This window comes from Leopardus geoffroyi, chromosome B3 (genome assembly GCF_018350155.1).
Source record: "Leopardus geoffroyi isolate Oge1 chromosome B3, O.geoffroyi_Oge1_pat1.0, whole genome shotgun sequence".
In the NCBI taxonomy this organism is placed as follows: Eukaryota; Metazoa; Chordata; class Mammalia; order Carnivora; family Felidae; genus Leopardus; species Leopardus geoffroyi.
The window spans coordinates 69,163,293-69,184,092 of NC_059337.1; the positions used below are offsets into that span (position 1 = coordinate 69,163,293).

At 41.3% G+C, this 20,800-nt stretch overlaps 1 protein-coding gene across 19 annotated transcripts in view; it reads left to right on the forward strand.

The window, feature by feature from the left end:
- Positions 1-20,800, forward strand: part of RYR3 (ryanodine receptor 3) — a 529,106-nt gene that overhangs the window by 255,973 nt on the left and 252,333 nt on the right. For all 19 annotated transcript variants that reach the window (XR_006704802.1, XR_006704801.1, XM_045450137.1 and 16 more), the window contains exons 11-14: positions 3,715-3,888; positions 7,892-8,013; positions 18,849-19,017; positions 20,366-20,501. Coding sequence is in view for 17 of the 19 variants with exons in the window: in XM_045450137.1 (XP_045306093.1) it covers positions 3,715-3,888; positions 7,892-8,013; positions 18,849-19,017; positions 20,366-20,501 (601 nt within the window). In the remaining 2 variants the exon portion in view is untranslated. The remainder of the gene's footprint in view (positions 1-3,714; positions 3,889-7,891; positions 8,014-18,848; positions 19,018-20,365; positions 20,502-20,800) is intronic.

Sequence of the window (20,800 nt, forward strand, 5' to 3'; positions counted from 1 at the left end):
ATTAAGAAGTTCTCAGTGGAGACAGGAGAAGATGATGATCCATCAACACCTCTTAAGCCAAGTAACCTATTCCTTCTTAGAATCAGCTCATCATCTAACACCGGGAAGGTTGATGGAGATCAGCAAATTGACGTCCACAGACCAATAAAACAAAAGGCAATTATTTGCAACCTATTTTAAGCACAGCATAGTATGGAATACAAAGACAAGCAAATCCAAGTCTTGCCCTTGGAGAGTTTTCAGTCTGGTAGGGGACAGGAAGCATGCCAGCAAAGGATTCACAGAATATTGTAAAGAGCCTTGACAGGGGAGAAAAAGTGCCATGAGGTCAGAGAAAATGCAAAGGTGGATCTGGGAAGGGCTTGATGGATGAGATGTAAAGATGCAGAGATGAAACGCAGTTGCCAAGCAGAAAGTGTAGTGTCCGTAAGGACCCAGGGGAAGGGAATCTTAATGTTGCAAAGGAACATAGTCCAATTTGATTAAAGTATATTGTATATTTGAACTTTAGAAATGAAAATTGTATCTTGTAGGAATTAGGGGATTAATGCAAAGGAGTAATTGGATTAGCCCTGTCATTTAGGAAGAGTCCATTTGCAGCAGTAGATTAAGTGCATATGGGGCCATATTCCAGTGAAAACAGAGGGGGAGCATTTGCGCATGCTCACATCAGAAGATTACGAACCTGCTCTCAGCTGACTCAGGCGTCTCTATCATGGATCACTCTCCTTTCTTTATTATATCCTCGGTGGCATTTATGTTTGGCTTAGGTTGGCTTTTACATTTATTTATTTTTGAGAGACAGAGAGACAGAGTACAAGTGCAGATGGGCAGAGAGAGAAGGAGACAGATTCAGAAGCAGGCTCCAGGCTCTGAGCTGTCAGCACAGAGCCCGACGCAGGGCTCGAACTCACAAACCATGAGATCATGACCTGAGCTGAAGTCAGATGCTCAATGAACTGAGCCACCCAGGTGCCCCTAGGTTTTCTTTATTGTTGGCTTGTCTCCATGTCTTAGTTTTTCTTGTTGTTTCTCCTGTTTTTCTTCTAATTTAGCAGTGGCCACTACAGTGACCACCATAGAACTCTGGAAGTAGATGCTGTTTTGTAAAACCAAAGATGCAGAGAGATACCCTATTCTATAAATAGTAATGATCCATTGATTTCAGACTCTAGAAAAAATAGATCCCAGTATTGCTCTTCTTTTGACAAAGTCATATTTAAATAAACAAAAAGTGAGAAAATGAATGAAGTGACCATAGTCATTGATAGTTTGGGAACATGCACTATTTTAACTGTGAGCTCTTGGCAGTCAGCATAATTACTCATATTTAACAGTTGTAGTGTATATTATTTTTATTTTGCCGAATTATCTATGCTTTAGGGAACAGACTAGAGAGGAGAACTTTGCATCAGAATTAGGAATATTTCTGGAATGAAAATCAAGTATCCATTGTTTTGTAAAATAAATGAATTCTTGACCCCCTGCCCATAAAGAAGTCTTAATATATCAGATTCTGTTTTCCCATTGTCTTTTGTTATAAAATCAAAGATAAGTTCCTTTAGAAATACTCATTTTGAGAAATGTCATATTTAAAAATCCAGCCAGAGTTTCAATGTACCTTTAAAATAAGAGTTTCCTTGTAAAGTATTAACATTGCTCAAGATGATCCTGTAAAGGTATACAAAATAATTAATTTTGCTGTTAGGAAGGTTTGAAGGAAGAGAAATCAGACCAAAATGAAAAAAGATATTTGAACGAAACATGACTTAGCAATGTATATACGTATGTGTGTGTGTATATATATGTATATATTTCTTTAATATATATTAATTAATTGATGGGTGCTGGATTCTCTGTATTGGGAATCCAAAAGTAATTGAAATCTGGCCATGCCCTTGATTGTTTTGTAGCCTGGCAAAAGTAAAGTGTCATATAAACGAGCATATTTACACTGTGATGGGCTTAAGTGCTCAGTAAAGGAATGAGACTGTGCTGGGGGAAATACAGCAGGAGAAACTACTTGACCCTCACAGAGAAGGTGGCATCTGAACAGGGTGTTGAAGGATGAGTAGGAGTTTAGAACAGTGGGGAAGAACGGAGCCTCTGGAACTGAACCTCATGGGTTAAATCTTGGCTCTTTTCAGGATACCTGAGTGGCTCAGTTGGTTAAGCATCTGACTTTGGCTCAGGTCATGGTCTCGCAGTTCATTAGTTCAGGCTCCACGTCGGGCTCTGTGCTGAAGGCTCAGAGCCTGGAGCCTGTTTCGGATTCTGTGTCTCCCTGTCTCTCTGCTCTTCCACTGCTCATGCCCTGTCTCTCTCTGTCTCTCAAAAATAAATAAAACATTAAAAAAAAATCTTGGCTCTTTGACTAATTCTTGAGTGACCTTGGGAAAATTATTCATCTCTCTGTATCTTCGTTTTTTCCTCTGAAAAACTGGGATAGTATTTGTAGCTCCATCCAAAGCTGTTGGCAAGAATTCATACATGTAAAGAACTTAGAACACTGCCTTGCACTTGGTAAGAGCTCTGTACTTGTGTGCTATTTGTCCCTTCGTTAAGAAAGAGTAAAATTGTCACAAGCAGAGGGAACGGCATGCTGCATTTTTTATTTTGTAAAAAAAATTCAAAATGCTGTCTAGCTAATGGCTTTTACAAATGAGCAATTTAACGCAAGATGTAGAGGAGAAATAGAAGTCGGGTAGAACCATCAAGAGGCCTTGATTAATGAGGAGGGGACAGAGTTACCATGCACCCCAGGTCTGCTTCCTGACTCCGTCTTTGACAGGCACCTCAGCTTGTCACCAGACAGATAACTGATGTGCAGCAACTCCTTTTTCCATACTGGAGAAAAGGCTGTAGTGAAATAGAGGTAATTGAAGAATGAAACCCATTGATGGCAACACACTACTGAGGAGGCCATAAGAGACAGATAATATTGATGACAGCATTACAAGGACAGCATAGTAGCCGCTACCTACTCCACGAATATGCTTTCTCTGCTGATCTTTAGAAAAGACTTTTATAGGGGCGCCTGGGTGGCTCAGTTGGTTAAGGAGCCGACTTCGGCTCAGGTCATGATCTTGTGGTCCGTGAGTTCGAGCCCCACGTTGGGCTCTGTGCTGACAACTCAGAGCCTGGAGCCTGTTTCAGATTCTGTGTCTCCCTCTCTCTGACCCTCCCCCGTTCATGCTCTGTCTCTCTCTGTCTCAAAAATAAATAAACGTTAAAAAAAATTTTTTTTTTAAAAGAAAAGACTTTTATATGTTGTTAACAGATACATTTAAAGCCCTGACTTTGGGAATTTATATCAGGTGACTATTAAAACTACAGAGGATACAACTTGCTGAAAATAAGTTAATTGGCCTGTAAAGTGTTGATTACTATTAAGGTGTCTAAGTCAGGATAAGAAAAGTAGAAAATATAGTGAAGAATTCTATAAAATCAAAACCAAAGAGAGACCCTACCAGCTGCCTCCTTTCCCCATGGATTTAAGTAATTACTAAAGTGGCTGAAACTTGGAATCCGTTGACTTTACAGTTAACAGCAGCTAAGGGAAGCAAGCCTTTCCGAAATCCTGGCTTGGACAGGCACATCATGATGATCTTGGTAATGGGTTCCCTGGCTGACAAATTCTGCACAGGTGATGTGTTTCATATATTGCATTTCTATTTAATCAGACATGCCTTTTTTTCATTTTCTGTGAAATAGGAAATCAAGGAGAAATTGGATTCTAGTCACAAGCGGGATATAGAAGGCATGGGAGTTCCGGAAATCAAATACGGAGATTCCGTCTGCTTTGTCCAGCATATAGCCAGTGGTCTGTGGGTGACCTACAAAGCACAAGATGCCAAGACCTCCCGCCTTGGACCTCTGAAAAGAAAGGTGAGGCTCACGAAGGCTGTCCAGAATTATTTTCTACTGAACTGGAAGCAAGTAGGCAAGAGCAGCGATCAGGAGAATCAGGCGAACATGATGTTTGTTTACTTCACACTGCTTTTGCTATCCTGAAGAGTTATTCTGTGACAGATTGTACTTCCTAATTGGTTGTTTTGACCCCATATTCAGTGAAAGGGGAAAAAAAGTTAAATACATGGCAAATCTGTGATGAAGGGGGAGAGTTTGTTCAATGCTCTCTAAAAAACCTGAACTAAGTAACTCTTGGTGATATGCTGTTTGGGGATTACTCACACCATTGCTCTCTTCATTTAAGTGGATAATTGAGTTTCTGTGTGATTTTCATGATAGAGAGACTAAATAGAATTGCTACAGAGAAAATGCAGATTGCATGATAACAAGCCCACAGGAACCAACATGCAGAAAGAAGAGATCGTGTGCACTGATAGGGTATCCACAGAGAGCACTCAGATTGGAGTGGCCCATCACAGCCAGCTGCTTTGGGAAACTGGCTTGGATACTCACCACATCTTTGTCCCAATAAGTTGTTGTAACAGTTTTGTTTTGATAGGAACCAGAGAATAGATGCCAAGGGCATGAGTTTTCTTGGAAAAAACTCTTACCAAACACCTGTTTGGGTAGTCAAGGAACCCTAGAATGGGGTTCTAGGAGCCATTGTCCACTGTAGCTTGGGTTTATCAGCCAAAAGTGCAGGTAATGCAAAGCTTCCCGGAATGCAGGTTGTTGTAAGAGGGGAGGTTGGAAGCAAACCTTAAGGCAATAACTTACTTTGGTGTAAAGTAAAACATACCAAGAAGATATCCAGAAATGTGAAACTAAAATTATGAAGAAGAGAGAGAAAATTAAAAAAAAAAAAAAAAAAAAAAAACAGCCACATTGAGTAGGTTATACTGACTAGGTTGTATAACCCAACAACAACAACAAAACCATTTGAAGGCTTCAGCAACCAGGGCATCCGGGGCATGAGTGCTAAAGGTCCCAGATGGAATGTGGCTATGCCAAGTGAGCCACACCTTTGTCTCTACTTGCCCCTCAGCATATTTTCTGAGTTGTGGCACCAAGGAGGTGGGGGCTTGTGTTGGCCTCATTGGGCTGGAGAAGACAGATGAGAGAGGAGGTCAGCCAGGGTCTCTGAGACTTAAGAGGCCAATGTTCTAGAATGGAGGGAACTCTAGAAACATGAACCTGAAATTCTATGTGCAGTTTCCCCTAAAGCTGACCATGGATGGGCTGTGAAGCCAGGACAGTAATAGAAGTCTACAGCTATGATGGACAAGATAACAGCAGAGATGTCAACAGAATGACAGGACTAGGGAGGCCAAGGTTGGGGTTCAGGATCCCTCAGATTGGACCAGCCCTTGAAAATACAGTAGGCTTTCAGTTAAACCCCAAAAGGGCTCCCCCTCAGGAATATGAAACTACTCTTGGAAGAAGGGCACCTTGAAGATAGATGCCAAAAACGTATCTATCCTACCAGCCTATCGGAAGAAAGTTAAATCCTCTGTAGAGTACAATAATATTATCTAGAGTCTCCACAATTTTTCACTCCTACTAAGGAAATGATGGCATTTAAAGAGGGTGGAATTTGTGCATCTTGGCAATAGCTCTGGATGGGAGGAGACATACTCAAAGGACCCTGCCAACCAGGAGAGATCCCACCTTGAGTTGGTGACTTATCGTGCCTCTCCTTGCCTTTCTCTTCCAGGACCATAGTGTGTATATTTATTGAACTGCTGCAGTGTGCATATGAATTTGGGAGGTCCCTTCAGAAACTCTCTAAAATGATGTCCTAATGTTCGGCCTCAGGCAGGGCTGCCCTGCTCTATTTTGTGAAGAGCAGGTTACATTTCTTTCTAAAAATACAAAGGATATTCAAATCTGTGTTAAGTATTTCATAAAACAAATCGGGAACCTAGAAAAACCAGTGGGAAACAGAGACAGTAAAAAAAAAAAAAACCTAGAGAATGGCAACTCACCTTAAAGGAAGCCACCTCCTTCCCATTCCCATCTTGGGCTTCTGCTGTCTGTTCTTGGGTCATGGGATTCCTCCGGGAGAAACTGGGCTGCGGTGATCAAATGGGCACATAGTAACAGTGTTCTAACAGCTGCATCCCCCCTATTTCTCATTACTTTCTTGTTTGGCTGGCCGGTTTGGATGTGGTATCTGAACAAGCAAAATCTAAGGATTTTGGTCTTTAGAGACCCGAATACTGGGACTGAGGCCAGAGTAAACCTAGTGGCAATATATTGCCGAATCGAAATGCTTAAACTGTTGCTGGGAAGCTCTGACAGGGTAGTTCTGAAACAGTTGGTGAATCCAATACTAAGGGTATCCTTTGCTAACACTTAAGCTAGATGCGGTGCTAAGTCTTGTGTCAAAACTGAACATAAACTTTTGTAAGTCAGTATTCTACTTCCTGTGTGAATTCATTATATTAGGTAGGACACAATTTCAGAATAACAAATAATAAGAGATTTTCACATGGAAAGGAAAAGAAGTTGCTTTGAGCTAACAGTGAGAAAGACAGGGATACCAGGGTGGCTCAGTTGGTTAAGTGTCCGACTCTTGATTTTGGCTCACAGGTCATGATCTCATGACTCGTGAATTTGAGCCCCATGTTGGACTCTGTGCTGACGGTGCAGAGCCTGCTTGGGATTCTCTTCTGTCCCTCTCTCTCTCTGCCCCTCCCCACCTCTCCTGTGCTCGCTCTCTCTCTCTCTCTCTCTCTCTCTCAAAATAAATAAATAAACTTAAGAAAATAATAAAAATGAGACCAAAATGCTTTTACTAAAGATATTTTATAGAGCTACATGTTCTATTTAATTGACCCCACCCCACACCCCAGGACCTACAAATGGTCTCCCTTCACTTACATCAAGAGGAAACCATGTCAGGAAGTTGAATTAGGATTTAACTCTGCCCCACACCCTAAAACCTTATAAATGGTCTGTCTTCACTCACATCAAGAGGAAACCACGTCAGGAAGTTGAATTAGGATTTAACTCTGACTTGACTCAGACTCAAACCACCCCAGTTAATATCTGCATACACTTGATCCTTTCAAGGGAAAATGCCACTGACTTCCATCTTCAAAGCTGCTAGTCCTGCCCCAGAATTGTATCCTGATGTCATTGGTGGTCAATATGTATATTTAGCTTTTAGATAACTGATTTGAGATCAGTAATACACTGCCCTTTATAACAAGTATTCATTGAGTACCTCTTAGATTCTAGGAAACATGCTACGTGATTTGCATGTAAATCATTTAGTCCTCAAAACAACCCTATAAGTCCATTTGATGGTGAAGTTGAAGCAAAGAGAAGTTAAGTGACTTGCTTAAGGTCACACAGCTGGGAAGTAGCAGAGTAGGACTGGAACTCACATCAACTAATACCAGAGCCTATGCTTTCAAACCCCCTCCTTAGCCTCCATGAGAAGCAAACTACGACCTTGAGCTGCATCCCCATTTGTACAGTCAACTGTAGCTATCCTTCAGGAGGGGAATCTGAGCCTGATCCCAGTAGAGGATCTGTTAACCCAGTAGAGTTTTCTGTCTAACTTGTTATTCTTCCTCAATTTATCTCTGGACAAAAAGACTCTGAACAAAGTGACTTTTCCCATTTCCAAGGGTAAGTTTGTGTGTTGATTTCAAGAGAAAAAATCTATTATAAAATATGTTTTCACCTTTTCAAATTGGCCGTCCTAAGGAATTTACTGTAACTCATACCATAGTAGCACATAAAATTTTATTTTCCTCAAAGCACTGTGTCTCAGGAATGATTCATAGGTCAGTAATAGGGAGTATGGGCAAAATAACTTTGTTAATGTCCCATTTTCAAATGGACCCAGAGGAACATGGTTGGGGGGAAGGAATACAAGGGATGAGGTAAATAAATACTGCAAGAAAAGTTGACTATCCAGCTATGGAATCACGTATAAATGGCCCTGGTTCTTTTGTTCTGCGGGTAGGTCATACTCCATCAGGAAGGCCACATGGATGACGGGCTAACACTGCAGAGATGCCAGTGCGAGGAATCCCAGGCTGCTCGGATCATCCGGAACACGACAGCCTTATTCAGCCAGTTTGTAAGGTACATAAGCTCCTTCCCTTTATCTGATAGTTTCTACTCTGTGGCCATCCAGTCCTACCTACCCCTACTCCCTTTTCAATACTTGAAGTTTTCAGGAAATTATTAAACACCAGCAAAGAGTTTTACCACAGAGAGCTTGGGACTGAATCTTATTTCCCAGCAAATGACCTCCTACCAGCTTCGCCCTCTGCCCAACAAATGCTTGAGTCCCATTGGTTACTGAGGTTGGTGTCATGAATACCCAAGGTCTCCTCCAGAAAATTAAGTGAAGACTGCCAAAGCACTTTAAATCCTGTCCGTATTAGTGTGTGAAGAGGGGAGAAACAGCTCCACACCCTCCCGTGCTATTGAGAAAAGCTTTCTACATCATTCAGAATCGTTGCTATGGTTTTTGATCCAAGTAGATTTGCATTGAAAGCCTTGTGTTACCCACCTATGGCTGAGACCTAAAGGGGAAAAGTAACTGAACTGCCTGCTTGGATCATAATCCCCTGGATGCCGAAACAATGCTGCCAATGCAGAACGCTGTGGATTGTGTTCACCAATTACCATGAGAAATGGATTCTGTTGTAAACAGTGCAGTGTTCCAAACCATCCTTTTTTGTAGGAGAATATCTCTAAAGCCAGGGGGGCTTAAATTGTGTGTGTGAATTTGCATGAAATAAGAAAAAAATGTTATGCCTTTACTTTTCCTGTTGGAATAATGTGATCCAAGCAATGTGTGTCAGTTAGGATATAGGCTAAGCTGCTGTTGTAATTCAAGATATACACTTTTAAGTAATAGTATAGGTTAGGCAAGGTCTGGCTCCAGGGGCTCAGGTTCCTTCTATCTTGCTGCCCTGAGATTTACAGGTTCTTAAAGTGCGTCCCTGACCCAGCACAGCAGCATCACCTGGGACTTGTTAAAAATGCACATTCTCAGGTTCCACCCCAGACATATTGAATCAGACACCTGGGAAGCGGTACCCCCAGAAAATCATGTTTTGATAGGCCCTCCAGTTGATGCTGAAGCATAATAAAGTTTACAAACCAATGCCCTGGAATAGAGGTCTTACCCTTGGCCACATACTAGATTTCTCTGGAGAGCTTTTACCACCCTGATGCCAAGGTGGCATCTCATACCAATTGGATTAGAATCTCTGTGGTGGGATTCCACCTCTAGCTTTTGACTAAAGCTCCCCAGGTGGTTCTAATATTCAACACCATTGAGACCAACTGTCCTGCTATATTTTCTTCATCTACATGATCAAAAAAAAGCTTGCTGGCACCATTTCTCAGGTTGCATACTGCCAAAAAAACCCAAAAGAACGGAGGGTGTGGGGAAGAAATTGGAAGTGGCGGAGGGCAAGAGATTTTTTTTTTAATATAGGACCCAGAAATAGATCACGTTTTCTTGAACTCTACTAGTTAAAACTAGTCATGTGACAACACCTCGCTGCAGGGAGGCTGAGAAATAGAACCTCTGGTTGGTTGGCCACGTTCCCAGTACCACTCAGGGGGTCTGGCCGTGACTGAAGCAGAGAAAGGAAGGCAGACAGTTAGGTACTCCTACCGCAGAAGGGAGCTGAGGCCTTCAAGTCAGCCATTCTGTCTGCTTGTGGTCCTGCCACTGGTCTCCTGTGATCCCTGAGCAAAGTGGTTCCTCCCTTCTGTGCCATGTTAGGTGTCACCTGCTCCCCTTCTTCATAGAAAGGGTATAATATGAATGAATAGCTTGGTATAGGCAGGAAAACATAGCTGTGTGCAAACAAGAGTTTTTTGTGTAGTCTGGACTGTCACCAGAACCATGACCCTAGAGGTTGGATGGCTTTATTTGGTTCTCGGTTCTCTCAAACCCTGCCCCTGTGTCTGTCTTAAAAGTCCCTGGCCCCTGCCTCATAGATATGCAAAAATTAATTCAGAATGAATCAAAGACCTAACTGTAAGACCTAAAACCATAAATACCGGGAGAAGAAAACAAAGGCTTGAATTTTTATGACCTTAGGTTAGGCAATGGTTTCTTCAATAGGACACCAAAAACAAAAGCAACAAAATACAAAATACGAAGCAACAATACATACAAAAAGTATGTAAACTTTATCAAAATGAAAAACTTGTTTACTACAAAGGGCACCATCCAGAAAGTGGGGGAAAAAAGCCTACATAATGGGAAAGAATATTTCAAATCATACATCTGATAAAGGATTTGTATTTAGAATAAAGAACTCTTACAACTCAACCTTGAAAAGACAATTGGGCCAATTTACAAATGGGCAAAGATCTGAATAGACATTTCTCCAAGGAAGATACACAAATGGCCAATAAGCATATGAAAAGATGGCCAGAGCCATTAGCCAGGAGGAAAATGCAAATCAAAACCACAGTGAGAGAACACTTTGCTCTCACAAGGATGACTATAATTAAAAAGACTTAATAAGAAGTGTGAGACAGGATGTAGAGAAATTGGAACCTTCATACACTGTTGGTGGGAATGTAAAATGTTAAAGCCATTTTGGAATGCTGTCTGGAAATTCCTTAAAAGGTTAAACATAGAGTTACCATGTGACCCAACAGTTTCACTCCTGGGTATATACCTAAGATATATGAAGCATGTCTACTGAAAAACTTGGACACAGATGTTCAAAACAGCATTGTTCATTATAGCCAAAAGGGGGAAACAACCCAAATGACGAACTGATGAATGGATAAATAAAATGTGCCTTATGCATATCCGTACAATGGAATATTATTGGTCCGTAAAAAGGAATGAAGGACTGATACATGCTATTTGTGGTATGAGTCCATTTATACGAAATGTCCAGAATAGGCAGTTCTGTGGAGACAAAGTAGATCAGCAGTTGCCTAGAGCTAAGTTGGTTGTAAGGGTCAAGGGGAGTGACTGCTGACGGGTGTGGAGTTTTGGTCGAAGCTGATGAAAAAGTTCTACAATTGATTGAGGCCATGGTTGCAAAACTCTATAAATACACTAAAAACCATTAAACCACTGAGTTATACCCTTTAAATAGATGATTGTATAATATGTGAATTATATTTTAATAAAGCTATTACTTTAAAAAGTCAGTGGGAGTTACATACCTGACAGTGGGAAAATTATTTTTAAGCAGCTTTATTGGGCTATAATTTACATATCATAAAATTCATCCTTTTAAGTATGCAACTCAGTGAATTTTAATAAGTTTACAGAGCTGTGCAACCATCACCATAATTCACTTGTAAAACATTCTAGTCCCCCCAAAAGATTGCTTATGCCCATTGCAGTGTATATCAGTTCCTACCCCCAGCCTTAGGCAACCAGTCATCTGGTTTGGGTCTCAATTTAACACATTTATAAGTTAATGTATACAATATGTGGTCCTTGGATCCAGATTTTCCCTTAGCATTACATTTTTGAAGTTCCTCCCTATTGTAGTACATAAGGGTGTTCTGTTCCTTCTTATTGCTGAAGAGTGTTCCTGTGTATGTGTATCTCATAATACACATCCACATATAAATGCATATGTATATGTATGATTGTGTATATACATACACGTGTGTATAGAGAGATCTATCTATAGGGAGAGATGAACAGACAGGTACAGATGCACCTCATTTTCTGTTTGCCCTTTGAGGAACAGTGGGTTTTTTTCTATTTTTGCTTATGATCAGTAATGGTTCCATGGATGTTTGTGTAAAAGTCGTTTGATATATATTTTAATTTTTCTTAGGTTAATATCAGGAAATGGAATTGCAAAGTCATATGTAACTCATTTAAACATTTTTATATTTTTATGATAAAATATACAAAGCATAGAATTTACTTTTGTAACCATTTTTAAGTATACCGTTTAGTGATGTTAACTAAATTCAAATAGTTGTGCAACAGTTACCACCATCCGTCTCCAGAACTTTTACATCTTTTCAAACAGAAATTCCATACGCATTAAGTAATACCTCCCTGGGGCGCTTGCGTGGATCAGTTGGTTAAGCATCCAACTTTGGCTCAGATCATGATCTCTCAGTTCGGGAGTTCGAGCCCCACATTAGGCTCAGTGCTGACAGTTCTGAGCCTGGAGCCTGCTTAGGATTCTGGGTCTCCCTCTCTTTCTGCCCTTCCCCAACCTGTGTGCATGATCTCCCTCCCTCTCTGTTTCTGTCTCTCTCAACAATGAATAAACATGAAAAAAAAAAACTCCCCATTTCCTTCCTTCCCCTCCCCCCTCCACAGCCCCCCCCCCTTCAGCTCCTGGTAACCATTATTCAACCTTCCTGTGAATTTGACTGACTTAATTAGAATCCTACAATATTTATCTTTTTGTGCCTTGTTTATTTCACTTAACAAAGTCTTCAAGATTCACTCATATTGTAGCATGTTAGAATTTCTTTCCTTTTTAAGGTTGAATAATATTACGTTGTATGCAAATACTACATTTGGTTTATCCGTTCATCCATCAGTGGACATGTAGGTATGTTCAATTTTTTAAGAAACTGAAAACCTGCCTTCCAAAGTAGACACACCGTTAGACACTCCACACAGAATATATAAAGTTCCAGTTTCTCCACATCCTTATTGTCTGACTTTTAATTGTATATATTCTAGTGGATATGAAGTGGTATGCCATTATGGCTTTAATTTGCATTTCCAAAATGACTAATGATTTTTAACATCTTTTCGTGTGCTTATTCGCATCTCTTCTTTAGTAAAATGTAATCAGGGCTTTTGCCTATTTTTTTAGTTGGGTGGTTTGTCCTCACGCTGACATTTGACAGTTTTTTGTATCTTCCGGATGCATGTTTTTTATTGATTCATGATTTGCAACTATTTTCTCTTAGTTTGTGGCTTTTCTTCTCATTTTCTTAATGATGTCTTTTGAAGCACAAAAGGTTTAATTTTGGTGAAGTCCTATATGACATAACTTTTTCTCTGGACTGTGCTTTTGGGTGTCCCCAGAGTCACCAAGACTTTCTCCTGTGTTTTCTTCTGAAAGTTATATAATTTTAGCTCTTATATTTAGGCTGAGGTTGCATGTTGGATCAATTTTTATACACGGTCTGAGGTAATACGAATTGAAATTTATTTTTTTAAGTGGATCCTGTAGATACCTCGTTGTCCCTGTACAATTTGCTGACAAGACCATCCTTTCCCCATCACATTGCCTTGGCACCTTTGTCAAAAGTCAAGTGACCGTAAATATAAGGGTTTATTTTTGGACCCTCAGTTCTATTCCACTGGCTTTCATACCTGTGATTATGCCAAAATGACGAACATAACTTTGTAGTAAGTATTGAAATCAGATACAGTGAATCCTCCAGTTTTGTACTTTTTTTTTGCAAAATTCTATTGGCTCTTCTGAATCCTTTGAATTCCCATATAAATTTTAGGGCAAAGGTGTCAGTTTTTGCAAAACAGTCTGCCAGTGTTTTTATAGAGAATGCTTTGAACCTTTAGACCAATTTTGGGAGAACTTTTATCTTAATTATCCTGAGGCTTTTGATTCATAAACATAGAATGTCTCTCCATTTATTTTTCTTGAATTCCTTTCGGCAAGGTATTACAGTTTTCAGTGTTTAAGTCTTGGGCTGCTTTTGTAAAATGTGTTCCTAAGTATTTTTTTTTTTATGTTTGTTTATTTTTGAGACAGAGAGGCACAGAGTGCGAGTGGGGGAGGGACAGAGAGAGAGGGAGACAGAATCCAAAGCAGGTTTCTGACTCTGAACTGTCAGCACAGAGCCCCACGTGGGGCTTGAACTCCGTAACTATGAGATCATGACCTGAGCTGTACTCAGACACCTAACCAACTGAGCCACCCAGGTGCCCCCTAAGTATTTATTTCTGATGCTACTACAAATGGAATTATTTTCTTAATTTCTTTTCAGATTTTTCACTGCATAAATAATACTGGCATATAGAAATTGAGTTTTTAAAATATCCATCATATATCCTGTGACTTAATTGAAAATTATTATTCTGGTGGATGTGTGTGTGTGCACACGTGTGCTTTATCTACATAAAGGGTCATATTATCTGTGAATAAAGAAAGTTTTATTTTTTCCTTTCCAATATGGATGCCCTTTCTTCCCACCCACCCCCACCACCACCTCATGACTGCACTGACTAGAACATCCACTATGATGTGAAATCAAAGTGGAAGGAACAGACATCCTTGTTTTGTTCCTGATCTTAGCAGGAGAACATTCAGTCTTTGATTATTAAATATGAAGTTAACTGTAGGGTTTTTATAAATTCCCTTTATTGGGATGAGGAAGTTCTCTTTTTATTCCTAGTTTGTTGAGAGGTTTCTTTCATCTTGAATGAGTTAGATTTTGACAATCTTTTTTTCTTTGTCTATTGAGATGATTGTATGGTTTTTGCCCTTCATTAATACAGTTCCATTAGAAGATGTTACATTAACTGAGAATAGGGTGTTTAATTTCTCACTAGTAGGTTGACTTGTCTGTTTCTCCCTCAATTCTCTCAACTTTTGCTTCATATATTGTGGTCTCTGTTGTTTTGTGGTTATATGTTTATAATAGGTATATCTTCCTGATAAATTGACTCTTCCATAGTTAGAAAACATTTCCCTTTTTTCTCTGTGAACATCTTTTATCTTCAAGTCTGTTTTGTAGAGCCACACCAGATGCCTTATATGCAGATTATGGTTACTATTTGCATGGTGTAAGTTCTTCAGTCCTCTTACTTGCAGCCTGTATCTTTGAATCTATAAAGTGGTCTTATAGAGAGCATACACTGAATTTTTATTTTTATGTGCTCTGACAAGTGTCCTCCTTTTATTGGTGTGTGTAATCCATTTATAGATAATGTAGTTATTCAAATTGTTGGATTTATGCCTGCCATTTTGCTGATTTTTATAGATCTCATGTTCTTTTTTCCTCTCTTCCTCTTATTGCCTTCTTTTGTGTTAAATAGATATTTTCTAGTTTACCATTTTCATTTCTTTAAGGTTTTTTGGTTTGTTTGTTTTTATTTTGCTACTTTTTTGAGTTATATTCCTAGTGGTTGCTCTAGGAAACTCACTCTGTTTTGGACTTCCAACACTCCACCTCGGATTAATACTAACTTACATAAAATAAAGCAACTTTGCTCCAGTATTACTTTCCTCCTCCTTGTGATAATATTGTCATGTATATTACATCCCCATATGCTATAAGCCCAGTTTTATCATTATTTTCTTATCCATTTGTATTTTTTAAAATATAAGAACAAAAGAGAAATGAATATGTTTATACCATATTTTATATTTACTTGCACAATTACCTTTACCAGTGCTCTTTATTCCTAGATGTGGATTCTGCTTACTGTCTGGTGTCATTTTATTTCAGTCTGAAGGGCTTCCCTTAGTCTTTCTTAGAAGGCAAGCCTGGTTGTCTTGTAAATATTTCTTACAAGTATTTGCTGATGGACCTGCTTGTGGGCTAGATGACACATTCGGAGTTCAGACAGTTTTAGGTCTGTCCTGGATTTTGCTTCCTGCTTGTACGAAACCTCATATTCGGCCAGAGATGAGTAGATAACTAGGTCCCTTTCCAGTACTTTCTGAGCACGTGTGTGGCCTTGCTCATTGTCTACCCCACCTTGTTAGAACTTGTTTGGTCTGAAGCTGGAAGAAAGCATGGAAACAGCCTCAGACTGAAACACCATAGATTCCTACTGTTCTTACTGAGGCGCATTATTTAATAAATCAATCAATCAGTCAATCAGTCTCAATTTATTGTATGGCTTTGGTCAATTTCCAGAGTCCTAAAACAATTGTTTTAGATGATATATCCCAAGTTTATCATTATTTTGTGGGAGAGAGGATTTCCTGAGCTCCTCACTCAGCTGTTCTGGATGTTTCCCTTTCAATGGGGGACATTCTGGATTCTCCAAGCCATAAGATTTTTTTTTTTTTTTTGGAAGAAAGGAGGACTACTGAAAAACAAACCCATGCAGCAGTGAAGGGGGCTGCAAAAGCCATAGCACTTGAAATTTTCAAGAGCTGGGAAATGAAGGATAAAAAATCATTCGTGAGTAAGATTCTCCTCTCCTGTCTCTTTTGAGAAACCAACAGAACATGCTGTGTACAGTGGAAGCCAGAAGGACAGGGGGTGGCCTTCTGGGAAGAAGCACATTAAAGTTAAATTAATAGGGAAGGAAGAAGAAAGAACAATGAGGAAGAAAGGCTGGCGTTGGCTTGTGCTGTCTCATCATCCTCTGGTCAGTTGCTGGGAGCTGTCCAATAGGACAGATGAACAATGTGAGGGGTGAGGGAGTCTCAGAAATCCTGCTGACGAGTAGATATTGCCCAGCTGTCCTGAGTTTAACCTTATGATCGAAACAATACATAAATAGTTGTGTTATGGTAATAGTATGGTAAATATTCAGAATCCCTGGGATTGTGCTTGAATTAAACAAAAGAAGTCCTTGGAAAGATCTGAGAAGGTAGTGGGGCAGTGGCTGAAGTAGGGAGTGAAAGATGGCTGGGATAAAGTAGGTACCATTGTAGTTAGTTCTGAATTGAGACATCATCTTGTCCCGATCCTTCTTGGTACATCTGGGCCTCCTCCCTAAGGTTCTGGAGTAGAACATGAGTGCCCTGAAGCCATTCAGAGGTCGTGTCTGTTTCCCCATTGCCAGGCATGTGGTATGTGCTCTGTTTTGAGGGAAGGGGGGGGATCTGCCTTAGTCCAGCGGAAGGCTATTATATTGAGGTGTCTCGAAAGGACAAGATAAAGTGATCGAACATTGAGAACCCGAAAAAATTAGACCCAGAAGGACCCTGGCAATAGTAGATTGTACCTTTCCTATTTTCCAGGGGGAAAGTGAAGCCCAAGAGGCTTAAAGGCACTCCAGATAGCACATGTTTGTGGCATTGACTATAACTTGGGTTTCCCAAACCCCTGTAAGTTGCCCCTTCAAACTACAAAATGCCAGCAAACCTCTTGTAGGTTTTCATCTTTATTTTAATCACACACTTTTTACTGAACTGGTGTCATTGTTTCTAGTAGACTTAAAATGTTTTTATAAAGGGGGGCGGGTGGGGCTAGGGGACTCTGCAACTGGACCAAACATACTGGGGAGACTGTGTTCATTTTTCTCTGAATCGAGAACTGGAAAGTCATTCCCAATTAGGTTTTGTAGTCTCAAACCTTCACCTCATGTCCTCACAGCAGGTATACTATAATATCTCAGATAGTCATTAGCATTCCTTGAGCACCTCCACGGTCCAGAGCACACACTCATGAGAAGGATCTCCCTGCCTGTAATCCACTGGTGTTCTGTCCTTACTGCATGCACTTGTCATTTTTTTTTTATGTTTGTTTGTTTTGAGACGGGGTGGCAGGCAGGGGGCTGGGGGGAGAGAGCTCCCAATCAAGCTCCTTAATGTCAGTGTAGAGCCCGATGTGGGGCTTGAACCCATGAACCATGAGATCATGACCTGAGCTGAAGTCAGATGCTTAGCCCACTGAGACACCCAGGCGCCCCAACACTTGTCATTTTTATGTACAAAATTGGAATTGTCACTTCATAAGCTGAGGGTTCTTAGGGCTTATTAAGCCTTTGCTTCAGGCCTAGATAACAGTCTTTTCTTAGCATGTGTCCAGGTTAATATATAACTAAATTCACTGTAAATTCAAGGAGAAGTCCTTAGAAATTGACCCAAGGAAAAGCCATGACGTTATTTATACCAATTCTACCAATTCCCAGTCCCCTGGGGCCATGATGCATTTACACGGGGGCTGGCTCCATTTCCCCCTTCCTCTTTTTTAGCTTTACCTTCCAGAAGGCTCACCAGTGTACCTGCCAAGGACATGGGAAATTGAGGGCTTATTTTGCCATCTGTGGAGGTTTGTGGTCTCTCTGCATTGACAGGATTTAATAACAAGACTTTTTGAAAAATTATGACAGAGTCAGAAAAACAGATTCAGGATAGAAGGATCACAACAGAGAAAGAGCGATGGTGGGGAGGGTAACACTGAGGAGGGAGAGGGACACGAAGACAGAAGGAGAGAAGGATGTCACAAGATGGGGGCGGGGTTGTTGAGAATGAGGACGGAGCGCACACAGAGGAAGTCCGAAGGAGATAACAAATGAGGAAGGGGGAGCTGGTGTGTGAGTGCACATGCATAAAACCTATAAGAGAAAAACACATGCAGAGACATGAAAAGTGTGCAGAAAGAGAGATACATGGAGAGAGAAGACAAAAATACAGATGGAGGGAGAGACCCAGTGATAGAAGCCCTTCTGCCCCTATGTTTACCCTATTCCAAGAAGAATCTGTGATAGTTCCAAACAACCATGAGTGAATAAGTTTATGATTTTTAAATCTGTTTTTACTTTTAAAAATGAAAAAGGGGGCGCCTGGGTGGCGCAGTCAGGTTAGGCGTCTGACTTCAGCCAGGTCACGATCTCGCGGTCCGTGAGTTCGAGCCCCGCGTCAGGCTCTGGGCTGATGGCTCAGAGCCTGGAGCCTGTTTCCGATTCTGTGTCTCCCTCTCTCTCTGCCCCTCCCCCGTTCATGCTCTGTCTCTCTCTGTCCCAAAAATGAATAAACGTTGAAAAAAAAATTAAAAATAAAATAAAATAAAATAAAAATGAAAAAGTGTGGCAGACGGCCACAGGTCATTTCCCTTTATTTATGAAATGGCCTGAAAATCGAAGCAGGCGTTTTCTTCCGTTGTCTGTTGGTTGGCAACTGCCAGTTTGTGGTCATTCCCTGAGTGACTGCTGCAGGAAGCCGTGCGCTGCGCCCCATGTGGGGCAGGTAAGAGCCAGGATCTGGCGGGTGCTTGTCAGGGACGCTGCCTGAAGGCCCGTGTCTGAGCCACGTCCACGTCCGTGTCCGTCTTGTGTTCTTTAGTGGAAACAATCGTACGGCGGCCCCCATCACCCTGCCGATAGAAGAGGTCCTGCAGACCTTACAGGACCTGATCGCCTACTTCCAGCCCCCGGAGGAGGAGATGCAACACGAAGACAAACAGAACAAGCTCCGCTCACTTAAGAACAGACAGAATCTTTTCAAGGAAGAAGTAAGTCTAGAAAATTGAACATCGCGGTTCTCTTTGCGTCCGCCGCTAAAACATCCCTGTGATTGCATTTGAGCCTTGTGTGCGTGCATGCACGTAGTTATGAAAGAACAAGAAAGGAAGGAAGCTGGGAAGAAAAGGATTAAATAGAAGCCAACCTTCCCTGTCCACCGCACCGGGTTACACTACCAATGTACATTGTAACCGTGCACATTGGCACACTCAAACCAAACTGTATTTGAGAGCTTTGTTGCCACAGTGCATGTGTGTATCCCAAATCTATTGTTACTAAACCTCAAGTGTTAGAGCATGCCATTGGCTGTGATTCCCAAGTTTTGGAAGATGTTAGAATTACCTAGAAAACCTGTTTGAAAAAATACACATGGCCAGGTTCTGCCACTTTGGAAATGACTGAGGAGCTGGTTTGAAAGGTAACAAGTAAAAAGCCAGGTCTGACTTAGAACCTGAGCATCTGAGTCACGAGAGATGGGACCTGGATGCAAGGAAAAACAAACCTGGGACTTGGCGGGGGCTCTGGTTCGGGTTCTGCCTCCGTCCTTGGTTAGGTGGGACCTTAGGTCACATGCCTTCTTTGAACACTGACGTGATGATTTGGCAGTAAGAGGCCATGGTAGCCCTCCTGCCGGGCCCCCATTCCCAGGGACAGGGCTTATCCCTTGGGCATTTCCAAAGTCATTGGCCTGGAATATAAGACTGGCCCTGCTCAGTCTTCTGATCCAAGCAGACTGGCTTTGGGGACATTACGCCTGAAAGGCTACTGAAACTGTATGTCTTTAAGAACAACTAGGCACAGATGTTTTCACTGGGCGGCATAGTATTGTAATGTAGAAGAAAAGTAGTTAAAAATCCACTTTGATTTTATTGTCTCTTAATCCTACCCTTTTGCCAGGGGGAGAGGGAGGAAGCAAGCATGGTTTTCTTTGTGCATCTGAATGGAACTTCCTGAACTCACTTGACATTTGACAGGAAAATAAGAACTATATGTAGGGCTGTTTCTGGGTGAGTCAGAACCATTTCCCACCAGACACAGTGCAAGCTTTTGTGAGAGTCATTCACGCTCCCTCTTGTGATAGGTCCTTAGATTGAGATAATCACACGGGGGCAAACCCGCCAGGAGGAAACCGCTAACTCATGCTCCAAATGGATGCCGCATGTGTCTCAGAGGCATAAGAATGTGTACATTGTGTTTTTAGGGGGAAAATAAGATCGTGAAGGTCTGTTAGCACATTAGCATTACGAGCTTTAAATGGTGAATGACGTGGGAGGGAAAAGAACAAAAGGCTCCTGCTTTCTCAGGGGCTTTCACTCTTTCCCCCACTCTCCTTCGCAGGGAATGTTGGCCCTTGTGTTAAACTGCATCGATCGCTTAAACATCTACAACAGCGTGGCGCACTTTGCAGGAATTGCAAGGGAGGAGAGTGGCATGGCTTGGAAAGAGATCCTGCGCCTGCTCTACAAACTGCTGGGTAAGCACACCCCCGGAGCCTCTCCCTGGGAGGATTTCCAAGGGTGTCTGTGCAAGATCGCCGATCCAGCCTCACTCCTTGGACACCTTTTGTTAACCGGTTGATTCCAGCCCAGCACTGTTCGTTCTGTTCGCCAGAAACTTACAGTACTTTCCACACTTAGAGCAAGAAGGCAGCAGCGAGTGAAAGGGGATTGTGATCAGCCCAGCCAAAACTACCTGTACAACCTTTGACGGTCATTACTCTCTCCGAACCTCAGTCCCTCCTCTTTATTTTTTTTTAATAGTTTATTTATTTAT